General features: G+C 35.1%; 2 protein-coding genes across 11 annotated transcripts in view; one reads left to right on the top strand and one right to left on the bottom strand.

Moving 5' to 3' along the window:
- Window positions 1-3,556, top strand: part of PREPL (prolyl endopeptidase like) — a 76,980-nt gene extending 73,424 nt beyond the window's left edge. For all 10 annotated transcript variants that reach the window (XM_004447323.5, XM_071208801.1, XM_004447324.5 and 7 more), the window contains 2 exons: window positions 491-564; window positions 929-3,556. In XM_004447323.5, coding sequence (XP_004447380.1) covers window positions 491-564; window positions 929-1,018 — 164 coding nt within the window. In that variant the 3' untranslated portion in view covers window positions 1,019-3,556. The remainder of the gene's footprint in view (window positions 1-490; window positions 565-928) is intronic.
- Window positions 1,552-12,574, bottom strand: part of SLC3A1 (solute carrier family 3 member 1) — a 50,037-nt gene continuing 39,014 nt past the window's right edge. Inside the window, exons 9-11 of the mRNA XM_058278488.2 lie at window positions 8,353-8,520; window positions 7,282-7,398; window positions 1,552-2,132 (exon numbers count right to left, since the gene is read on the bottom strand). Of these exons, the coding sequence (XP_058134471.1) occupies window positions 1,689-2,132; window positions 7,282-7,398; window positions 8,353-8,520 (729 nt within the window). The 3' untranslated portion in view covers window positions 1,552-1,688. The remainder of the gene's footprint in view (window positions 2,133-7,281; window positions 7,399-8,352; window positions 8,521-12,574) is intronic.

The raw sequence follows: 12,574 nt of genomic DNA, 5'->3' as shown, positions 1-12,574 counted from the left end.
CTTCAGTGCCTGAACTAGCTGCTTAAAATTTTTCCAGGTAGTTATTGAAATTTCATTATATAAGAACTTTCCCTTCATGCCTTGAAAAACTGCATGCCAAGATATCCTGGGCTCAGAGGTGGTGGGGATCTACATACACATTTTCAAGAGCCTCCCTATGTTCAGCTCCATGTCTTCCCAACCATTGTTGTTGGTATTTCCAGGGCACAAGGCTCTGACCACAGGGCCTACTGGCTACCCTTAGGTCACAACTTTCTTCACCTGTGCTTTGCTTCCTCAGCCACTGGTCCTCCTACTTCCCCACTTTCAGAAATTTTGCCTTCTACTGCTTGCAGATTTCAGTCTCTTTGTTTTAGCTGTTCAGGATTTTGGACCTTTATTCTTTTACTGTTATTTATGTAGAGTATTGGGAAGGAGAAGGGATAAATGGATCTCAGTCGGCTATCTTGAACCAGAAACATTCTAATTGTTTTATATGTGATTCTTTCAGGCTATCAGGTCCCTAATATTATTTTAGATATTCAGCCTGGTGGTAACCATGTGATTGAGGATTCTCACAAAAAGGTATGTAACACAGCCCCCCTCAGGTGACAGATCCCCAAGTAGAGACGGTGTATTCTCCACAGCAGTGGCTGAAGCAGGGCTGATAGCAGAGCTGCTTCACAGCTGTCAGGCCTGTGGGTGAGGCTAGGAGGGAAGGGAGGAAAGCTAAGAAAATCAAGAGAAAAGGCTCTCCCTTCTAGGACACGTGAGCTCTTTTAAAAGAAATAATTGACTCTTAGTTCTTAGGAGCCTTCTGCCTCTGCCCTGAATAAAAGTATCCTTGCTATAAATTGCTGACTTTGTGGTTAGATGAAAATAAAGACTTAAACACTGGAGTTTTACCATAAGGCCATCCTATCTAATTACTAAAATGTGTTTCTTTTAGATCACATCCCAAATCAAATTCCTATATGAAGAGCTTGGACTTGACAGTACCAATGTTTTTGAAGATCTTAAGAAATATCTAAAATTCTGAAACTCCACATCCATCTGGGAATTGGAATCCCTGAAAAAGTTCATAATCTTATCTCCAACTGGATTAACAAGAGTGAGATTTTTCAAAATTTGCTTCTCCACCCAAATTTTGCTTAATCTGCATCTCACTAGCTTATCCTTCTTCTATCCACTGGTGCACATGCCCCTTAACCCAGGAAAGTAGTTTTCAAATCATGTACCTTTGGTGGGAGAGGGGACAAGGAAGCGATTGGTGACAGGACTCTGGTCCTCCCTCCCTACTCAAACTGTTTTGTTTTTGTAAGATTTTCTTTGAATAGTTTATGGATGAATGCCCTGCCTTTTTGCCAGTGAACGTTTTAGCAGTGGCTAATCCTTCAGCTTCTACAACTGCATTAAATTAATTAGATATTTCAAATAATCTGGGATCCTAAGGTGGTCTAATTATCTCTTATTGATGCTATCTCAATAAAGTTACAAGTTCCTGCAAGTGATACTTTTCTCTTAAATATTTTCTTATTCTTTAAAAACATTTGAGAACCTTTACCAAAGCAGTTACATTCAAGCTACAGAACTAAGATTTAATGACTATTCTTCATCAAGTTTACACAGCAGCAACCTGTACATGAAGCTTCTGCAAAAGCTTATATTAAAAATGAATGCCAGTGTCTTCATCTCTTTCAGAGAGGTACTTAACACAAACTGTACATTATGTTTAATACACTGGAATAGCATGCCCGATGGGAAACAAAGCATCTCTCTCTGTGCTCTGTTTGGTGATGAAGGAGAGTCTTCATTTTGTATTCAAGGATGAGTCCTTCTCCTTTGTCCAGTATCAGGGCACTTGTTTCAACTTGACTGCCTTGGTTGGCAGGATTGGTACTTAACCTTATGCTTGCTTTTGAGGGAAGTCCTGGAATCATCTCCTGTAGATTTAGCTTTGATGTTGATTCTCCAAAATTCAGAACCATGGTAAAGACTCTGTCTATGCCATCCAGCTCTCTTGTGTATACAACAAAATTGCTCCCATTCCACACATGGCAAAACCATCCCCTGCTGAGGAGTAACTCATTGGCATGAAGTGAACTTAATTCTTGATATAACTTCAAAGTTGATTTGGACTGAGTCTTTTGTACCTATTTTTAAAGAAAAGAAGTATTTACATAAATGTTTGATTCAAAGAATGTTTTTAATTAAGTTTTTCCCCTTAAATACCAAATTGTAAGTAGTAATAAATAAAATAGAATTTATATAAATACTGATAGAAATTGCAATTTCAGGATTTCACCTTGATCTGGGAGCCATTGCACTCTGCTCAGTCCTCTGCTCCATCTCAGACAGATTTGGCTCCTTTCTAGGAATCCCAGAACAAATGCCCACATCTAAGTTAGTGGCTATTTAACTTGCCTGAATAAAGTCACTATATGTTATATTGTACTGTCAAATGCCCAGGGGGGAAAGCAGCTACCACGGCCATGGGCTCTTGAGAACTTCTGATGAATCTGAGCTTATCTACTCTCTTGTAGAACATTGTGTACATTGCTGTTGTGCAAGATCATGTAACTTTAGCAGGTGTATTTCTTGCACAGCTAGTAATGGAAGAGAAAGTTGAAAAAAAGAATGCAAAGTAAAAAGCTGTCTAAAGTGAAAACAGAAAGAAATTGTACCATAAAAGTAATATTGCCCATTTAAGAAGATTTAGGTTTATTTTACAGCTATATAAAAGTCATAATTTAACATACTTGTTTTATTTTTCCTTTAGCCTTTCAAGAACTGTCCCCTGTTATTTATAGCCTCCATAAATGTCATTTTAAGAACAAATTCGTATTCTGTTGAATAGTTACACCATACTTAACCACTCACTTTCCATATTTGTGTTTCTAATATTTTTTTAAGTTTTTAATACTCTTCCCACCCCACTCCTGTATTTTTGATTATTTCTTTAATGTAGATTATCAAAAAGACAATTACTAAATCAAAGAATATGGACACCTGATACATGATGCCAAATTGTTCTTCATAAGAGTTGCTGCCAAATTAGTGATAATGTTCATTTCATTGTACTCTTGCCAGTCATGTTTGTGGGGCTGGAGGTTGGGTGGCTGTTGATATCATTGTTTTGGGGGGGGGGATAATATGTGGTGTTTAGTGGATATCTAATGAGTGTTTGAAAAAATGTTTATTCCTGTTTATTGGGTACAAAAGTATTCATGGTACCCATGTATATGACTTGTCAAAGTTGTTATTTCTGTAGTCTTAAATAATGCATGAAAAGCACATTGGTCAGTGCCACTCACATAAAAAGTTCCCAGTGTTCATATTGCTTTTGTCTAGTTGATATATTAATTTCTAGAAGTATGTTGAAATCTCTCTGTAATTGTGGATTTCTCAATTTCTCTTTGCATTTCTCCGAGTATTTGTTTTATATATTTTGAAGCTATTGTTAGAGGCATAGAGATTCATGATTTTTAGTGGAATGTTTTTTTTAAATCGCCTTTGTCTCATATAGTGCTTTTCATATTGAATTCTGTTTTGTCTGCTATTAAATATTTCAACACCTGCTTTTTGTAACTTTTTTTTTCCCTAGGAAATATATGCACACAGTATAAAATTGAAGTACAAAAAGAGTAGGTTTTCTTCAACACTCTCTCCTAACTTCCCAGACCCTATTACAATTTCTGTATTCTTTCATATTTATGTATCACATCAAATGATACTTTTTTTTATTTGTGCAAATATGTAGCCTTTTTTTCTTTCTTTATACAAATGACATCATACTACTCACCATTCAGCACACTCTTTTTTCCTTATTTAATACATCTTGGAAATGGTCTCATATCAATACATATATAGAGCTCCCCCATTCTTTTTAAATACTGCATCCTGGTCCCCTGTTTAAATTATATTAGATTGATTTTCTATTAATAAAATATTTAGATTATTTCCAGTCTTCTATTAAAAACAATGCTGCGCTGGAGAACCTTGCAAATTTTATCGTTGTGCACAGGTGCAAGTAAATGTAGGATAAATTTCTAGGCATGGAATTACTAGGTGAAAAAGGTATATGAATTTTTTGTTTGGATAGTATATGTCCAGGTTGCAAACTTTCTTTCTGTTAGCATTCGCCTGGATTTTGTCTTGTTACCTAATCTGAGAATGTATATCTTTTAATAGGTAAATTGAACTATTCATCTTTATGATTACCATGTGTCTTATTTTATCTCATTTTCTTTCTTTTAGCCATTTATTGGATAAAGTGGCTTTCTTTATGTAAATTTTCCCTTCTAATATTATTTGGAAATTATACATTTATGTCTGTTCTTCTAAACAGATACCCTGAAATTTTAATGACAATTTTATCATATATTTTTCTCAGTATCTAGATCCATACTCTCCGATAGAGCTTTCTGTACTGCTAGAAATGTTCTCCACAGGTGCTGTCCAATATGGTAGCCACTAGCTAATAAGCACATGAAATGTTGCAACACACAGGAACTGAATATTACTAGTATTTAATTTTAGTAATTTTAATAGTCACAATGGCTACTGTTGTATCAGCTCAAATCTAGAGCTCATTACTATCTTCTTCCATCCTCTGTAAAACACAAACAATTTAGTTTGCTTTCTCTTTCTTTCTCTTTACCCCTTGTATGCTACCACTTCCTTTATGGAAATAAAGCACTAAAATTTTGGTTACAGAATATCTTATTTTACATTATGTATCAGATTATTTATCCTTTTGTTGGTTTCTTTTCTCACTATTTTTTGTACAGTGTCCAAATTTTAGGTTTCATTTTTGGTTTTGCTGGTGGCACCTGATTATTCTTTCAGAAAGGAGCTGTATACAGTTTTTCCATCTCTATCCTGGTTTTTCCGTCTCTGTTTTGCTCTAACTCTTGAATGCTAGTTTGAATAGATAGAGAATTCTAGGTTTGGAAACAAGTTCCCATCACACTTTTGAAGATAAAGTTCTAATACAGTGTTCTAGTATCTACTTGAGAAATCTGATGTTAGTCTGATTCTCTTTCCTTTTTTTGGGCGCTCTATTTTCAGGTTTTTTTTTTTCTGAATGTTTTTAGGGTTTTCTTTTTATCCCTTGTTATTGTAAAGTGCTAAATATGTCTGAGAAAGAACTCTGAGGTTTTCGGGGTTTTTTTGTCTTTGATTGTATGATTTTCTCCAGTCTCTGTTGTCTTCTGAAATTCCTTTTTGATACATATTGGAATTTATCCTCCACAAATCAAAATTTTTTTCATACATTAACTTTTTTGCCTTTTTTTTCAGTGCATTCTTGGAAACCTCTGGTTCAGTTTTCCGATTTTCCAGCACACTAATTAGCACTGCTATTTGGTTACTTCATTTGACAATATTTTAAATTTGTGAAATATCTAATCATTTCTTTAAAGAGTTAAGGGACTACTAAGTACTTACATTTATATTGAAGTCTTATGTTTGCTGTATTTTCTACACTTCCTGCAGTGTTCTGTCTGAGATGGTGTCTTTTTTTCATGGTCTCAGTTTTTCTCAAAGGTAGCAATATTTTTGATGATCAACATCCTTTTGCATTTGATATTCCTTGTTTGCCTATCTTTAGTTGCCTGTCTCTAGTAATTGTGAGAAACTGAGTTGGATGTGGGGGTGGTTTGTCTGGGGATGTAGGGGTTCTTTTCCTACTTGGTGGTCATGTCTTCCTTTTCAGGCCTCTTTGAGCTGAGTAAGTAAAAGCTCCCATTTCTCGAAGCAGTCACAGTGAATCATCCAAGGACATCACTGGAATTAGCTGCTTTTTTCCCTTCTGCTGTTCTTGTGGAAGCTTGACATTATTTCAAGCTTTGTTCCACTCACTTCTACATTCCTGTGGTCTCAAAACAGGCCCTGAGTATTCCTAGGGCAATTCTGCTGCAGCCAATTGCAACAGTTTAGGAGTCTCCCTGCCGTACTCCTACCTTTGCCTTAAAAGGTGTTTCTTCCATGTGTTGTAGACTCCGATTTCTCTGTCCCTCTTTCTCTGTAATGCTTATCCTCCCTATTTCCTCTCTTTTAGAAATTACATAAATTCACACTTGTTTGTGGCATCATTTCTTTCTAGGGCTATTGTGAATGTATTTTATTAAAACAGCATTGCCTAGGATTTATGATTATGGTTTAGCATCCCTCTAAGCACTACTTATCATTTTTAAAGACTTTGCTAATATGATAGAAGAAAAACTTGTCACTGTTTTAATTTGCACTTAAATTTTTTCATCTTTACTGGCATGCATTTTTATGCAGGGTCTCATTTTTTGATTCAGATTGGTCTATGGGAACATTTTAGATATAATGAAATTCAGTAGATGCATTTTAATGCAAAACACAAATGTTAAAAATATATTTTGGATTTTCAAGGACCTACCAATATATTAAATGATGAGCTTATACAATCCAGGAATTCTCAGTTGTGCTTGTGGAGAGCTGTGGGTACAGGAAGGTTTGTATAGAGTTCTGTATCACAATACCTGGGGGAATTTTTCAAAATACTTAGTAGACTTAGGATAGGAGTGGAGTTAGAGGTTTTTAAGTATCGTCATTGATGCCAGTAATTCCTTGTCCCCAAAATTGGTTTAGATTGTGTTTTACAGTGAGATTTGTTTCACTATTGCATGGCTTGGAATCTCTTTACTCAACCAGAAGCCATTTAATTTTTCTCTGGTCTAAGGAAAGGACCGGAATTTATGCATTTCTGTTTAAGAAATGTGTTTGCTGAATTTGGCAAAATTGATCACTAAGAGAACAGAAAAAAGTATGGGCAAAGGCCAAAGGGTATGCTGTTCTAGGACAGCTACTTGAGGGATTATTCATGACTTTAGTTTCTTCAGGTACACAGCCTTGCTCTCAAGTCCACATTACTCTGGTGTGTTTTATTATTTTATTAACTATTAATTCCTCCCTTTCTTTCCCTCCCTCTCTTCCTCTCTCCTTCCTTTGAAAGGAAGAAGGGAAGAAGAGTTGCTGGGCTTGTAGCAGGACTTGCATTAACATGTTCATCTACATACCTCAAAGGTCTTTGTAAAAGTCATTTCAATGAAGACTGTATATTCTGTGATGCTTCATGATAAACTTGTGCACCAATTTGTATTTTTACAAAGATGATTTGCAAACACCTTGTAAATTGAAAACTACAGCAGTCCCTGATTATTTAAAGAGTTTTCGGTTAATGTTTTAGACACAGTCATGATGAGTATGTTTTCAGTACAGAAACCCATTACCTGTTTTTAAAATCAGCATAAATTTTTCATTGATACTTACATCAACATTCACAGTTTGATAATCTGAATTGGCGGGTAACCAGGTATAACTGCCTTCAGAAAAGCCAGCATTTGAGCTATTGTCCCACTGCATTGGTGACTTTGAGAGAAGGGTATTCTGTGTCAGAAGACCATAAAGAGAGAGCAGTGGTTATTTAAATAAATGTTTCTTGGTCCTGATATACATCATAATTAGTTAATTCCCTATATTTAGTGCTTGTATTCATCAGCATTCACAACGAAAAGGCCTCAACATAAACCAGATACACACTTTAATTTGAAAATAGCTAATAATACATTAAGTTTGAACAAACTATACTAACTTAACTTTGATACATAATTGAACCTCCGCTGCTTTTTTTCTCTAAAAAAGTAATATAGGATTTCAATTCTTCTAAAGTTCTTCTTTCTACCATGATAACAATGGTGATGAATTCAGGAACACTGCTGTGTACATACATGTAAGCCTTATTTCTATCCTCATTTACCCAGCCTGATTATTTTACATGAGTACATACACACAAATTTAGAAGCTGAAATAGAAAAAGTTTCAGCTTGACCAAATACTAGGATAACTGGAGCTCATACATTTAAAAGCTAACCATACAAATTAAAGGTTCAAGGTCAGTCATCTACCTAACAACATAATGCAATCCATAGCCTCAGGAAAAAAAAACACTGAAGTCTGAGACTATGCATTGCATTTAATGGCTTAAAAGACAGAGCCTTTGCGCTGTGGTCAAATGAGATCTAGCAGGACAGACAAGAACTAAAGAAGTAAATGTTCCTAACCCTCTGTTTCAGGTAGAGGATAATGAATAATATTCTGAGCTCAGAATGCTGGTTTTCAAATTTTAGTGTATATAAGTCTCTGTTGGACATCTTTCAAATACAGATTCCTAGACTCTGCCCAAGAAATTCAGTTATGTGGCTAGGAAGCAGCATTTTTAACAAGGCCCTCAGCACCAAGAAAGAGAATTCTTACTACCAGTAAGAAAGAAAAGCAAATGAGCATAATTTTCAGCAGTGGAATAGAAATTGTAGAATTACATGGTGGTTGTATTAAACTTACAGCATCGTAGCTTTCATTAAGATTTGTGGCTAAAATGTTTTCCATTCCTATTTCTTCCCCATAATAAGTTATGGGAGTCCCAGGGAGTGTTAAAATGAGCATGTTCATGACATTGACGTACTCTTTCCCCAAACGAGAAGTCAGCCGGGCATTGTCTGGTCCACCAATCTGAAAAGCAGGTATTTTTAAAGAACAAAGCTGTATCCATGGTTTTCTGGAAAATTTATGCTATTTCACAGAAAGTTCACCAGGCAGAGAAACAAGGTAGTTGTGGGCATCTTGGTGTCAGCATGCCTGCATTCAAGTCCCAGCTTGTGTACTTACTTGCTGTGTAAATGGTAAGTCTTAGCTATGAGTCATCTACAAAATAGTGATAACAATTTATGTCTCAATGACATTACATATAAGATCATATTTTCCCACATTTGGATAAAAGAATACTGATAGGAAAAGATAAAAATGTTTCCTCCATAGAGAAGAGAGCAAGGAAAGAAGGTGGTTGGGCCAGGGGTAGGAGAAGAAATCTGATCTATCACTTTTACTGTTTTGACATTTGAACGATTCAAAACAAATGTTAAATTAAAAGATAAATTAACTCATAAATTTACATAGTCTGAAAGGAAATTTTGTAATTTATAATTTTAAATATGATATTTCCATGTTTAGTGATGTAATAGTATTACATTTAGCCCTTATTTAAGTAAGAGCTGTTCAGAGTCGCCTGATGACTCTCCATAACACCAAAACACAATCTTACTTCCTGTCCATATTCTGTGCATGGCACTTTACTATTTAAAAATTACTTCCACACTTACATCATGTCCTATCACCCCACCTCCATTACAATGCTGTCCAGTATCTCCATTGTACAAATGATGAAGCAAGTTCTAAAAAATTGAGACGTTTATTCAAGTTTATGGTATGAGGCAGAACCAGGCTTTGAGCTTGAGTAATAACAGGAAAAAAGAGGTTACTTTTTTTTCCTCTTAGATGGATTAAAACTACCTTTGCAATTATATTTGATAGACCAATGGAAGGATAGACCAATGTCTTCCTTATTTTACATCCAGAAAATTAGATCAAACTTTTCCTCCATTCTTTATTCTTTTTATTAGCTTGAGGGCATCTGACAGGTAACCTGGTGATTTCTGAAGTTTTCTAGACATGGAGCACTTCATTTCAGAACTAACATCAGGAAAAATTTCCACAGGTAGTTCACAGCAATGGACACAGATGAGAGCCTCTCATATGCTGAGAGGTCCCAGTCACCTAAAAAATTTGAGTATTTCAGTATATTAACAAACATGCCAAAACTACATTATAAAACTTGTGTCATAATGGAGCACTTCTAGAATGGGGTAAGTACCTCCAAAAATCTGTTCCTCCATAAAAGCAATGATAATGCTAGCAAAAACTGCCAAAATCCACTTTTTTAGAACTCTAGGAATTAACTAAAGGCTTGCAACAATTGGAGAAGTATTTACTCAAGAAGTTAACAGCAGGATCTCAATAAGAACAGTGATCTTTGTGATGTTTTAATTTGCACTAATCCACCCCAATCTCCTGAGATCCATGATGGCCTTGCAACAACAGTAACTGAAAACCATCAATTTAATAGCCACTGAAAGGGAAGGGTGGGTTTAGAGCTCATCAAAAGGTCCATCCCCAGAGAACTGTCTGAGTTTTCTGGCAGTTCCCTGAAAATCTCCACTCACACGGATTTTCTTTCTTTGACCTGATTCAAAGCTGACTCTATACAAATCTGTGACAACTGCATAACATTACATATGCCTGAGATGGTATACCAATTGGGATTAACCAGACTGACCAAAAAACTAAAAAGGTAAAACTTGGGAAATGAAAAGTCCATAAGGACTTTTAAAAGTGCTGACATTCTTGGGAATCTAGAAAGTCACAACCATGCACAGGGCTGTGTGCTTGCTGACAACTGCAGATGCCTAAAAATGTCCTGAGCAGGACTTAATCCTAACTTCTGGCTAACTTTGAGGCTCTGCACAAGCAGGAAGTAAATAATACAGCAGAGATGTGAACTGCATATCAGAGAACTGAAAGCATGCCGCAACATGTATATACACAGTCCATCTGCAAAGGCTGGGAAAATTACTGGTTCAAGGTATTTTAAAGGTGACCACTAAACTAACCAAGCAGAGACTTCAGTGGCCATACACATCCAAGTATACAGATTTTACAGAATTAGTCTAAGCCAATGAACAACAAACTCTGGGAAGGGGAAAATGTGATATCCGGAACTTCTATTTTACATTATTTTAAATGTCCAGTTTTCAAAATAACAAGACAAACGGAAAGATGACCCTTACACAGGGAAAAAAGCAGTCGGTAGAAATTGTTGCTGAGGTAGCCCAGACATTGGACTTATGAGACAAAGACTTTAAACAGCTATGATAAATATGTTCAAAGTATTAAAGGAAACCATGCCTAAAGTATTTTAAGAATGTATCACCGAAAGAAAAAAGAAAAATGTATAAACGAGAATGTATCACCAAATAAAATCAATAAAGAGAAATTATTTTTTAAAAAAAGAAACATTTTGAAGTTAAAAAGTACAATACCTGAAAAAAAATTCATTAGAGGGACCCAGTAGATTTGAAGTGGTAGAAGAGTCAGCAAAACATGAAGATAGGTCAACTGATATCCATTCTGAGGTACAGAAAGAAAAAAGAATGAAGAAAAATGAGCAGAATATCAGAAATCTGTAGGACACAAGCATCCTAACATATACATAATGGGAGTCTCAGAAATGAGAAGGGCAGAAAGAATATTTGAGGAAATAACGACCAAAAAGTCACAAATTTGATTTAAAAAAAAAAAAACCCATCTGTATATCCAAAAAGCTCAACAAACTCCAAGTAGAATAAAATAAAAAAGAGTCACAACTAGGCACACCATAGTAAAAATGTTGAAAGACAATGACAATGAGAGACACAACAAGCAGGGAGCAGAGGTGGGTCAAGCGATTGTGCACCTCCCTCCCACACGGGGGTTCCCAGATTCAGTTCCTGGTACCTCCTAAAAAGAAGATGAGCAGATAGCACACACAACAAGCAGACAGAGAGAGGAGACAGCAACAAGTACAAATGAGGAGGATGAGATATAAGTAAATCTTTAAAAAAAATAACATGATTCAACTATATGCTGTCTACCCAGACATACTTTAGTTTCAAAGACAGGAATGAAATTAAAAGGATAGAAAAAATACATACTAAGCAGAGTACCCAAAAGAAAGAGAGACACAGAGGCTATATTAATATTACACAAAATAGACTTTAAAACAAAAATTGTTACTAGAGACAGAAGTTCATAATGATAAAAAAGTCAATCCATCATGAAGACAGCAATTATAAACATATATACACTTAACAGAGCCCCAAATTCATGAAGCAAAAATTGACAGAATTGAAGGGAGAAAAAAAGAATAGTTGGAGACTTCACTATCTCACTTTCAATAATGGAAAAGACACACTCCACCCAACAATAGCATAATATACTTTCTTCTCAAGTATACAGGAAATCACAAGGGAAGTTATAAAATACTTTTAGATGAATGAAAATGAAAATATAACATACCAAAACTTATTGGATTCAGCTAAAGCAGTGACTAGAGAGAAATTTATAATTACAAATGCCTATATTAAAAAAAAGAAAGATACCACCAATGACCTAATATTTCACCTGAAGAAACTAGAAAAAGAGTAGACTAAACCCAAAGCAAATGGAAGGAATTATGAAATACAAAAGCAAAATAAATGAAAAAGATAATTTTTAAAATATTTTTAAAAACAGTGAAACCAAAAGTTGGTTTTTTGAAAAGATCAACAAAATTGACAAGCTGTCAGCTAGACTGATCAAGAAAAGAAGAGAGATGATTCATGTTACTAATATCAGGAATCGAAGAGGGGATATTACTACAAACCTTAAAGTTATAAAAATGGTTATAAGTGAATACTATAGACAACTGTATACCAAAAATTTAGATAATTAAATGAAATGGAAAAACTCCTAGAAAGACACAAACTACCAAAATTGGCTCAAGAAAAAAAGATATTCTGAATATACCTCTCAGAGGTAACAAGATTGAATTAATAATAAAATTATACCACAAAAAAAGGCCCAGGCCCAGATGGCTTTACTGGTGAATTCTACCAAATGTTTAAAAAAGAATTAACACTAATTCTTAGCAAGC

This window comes from Dasypus novemcinctus, chromosome 17 (genome assembly GCF_030445035.2).
Source record: "Dasypus novemcinctus isolate mDasNov1 chromosome 17, mDasNov1.1.hap2, whole genome shotgun sequence".
NCBI classification, from domain to species: Eukaryota; Metazoa; Chordata; class Mammalia; order Cingulata; family Dasypodidae; genus Dasypus; species Dasypus novemcinctus.
Note: the sequence above shows the minus strand (reverse complement) of the source record. Positions and strands in the feature narration are given on the sequence as shown.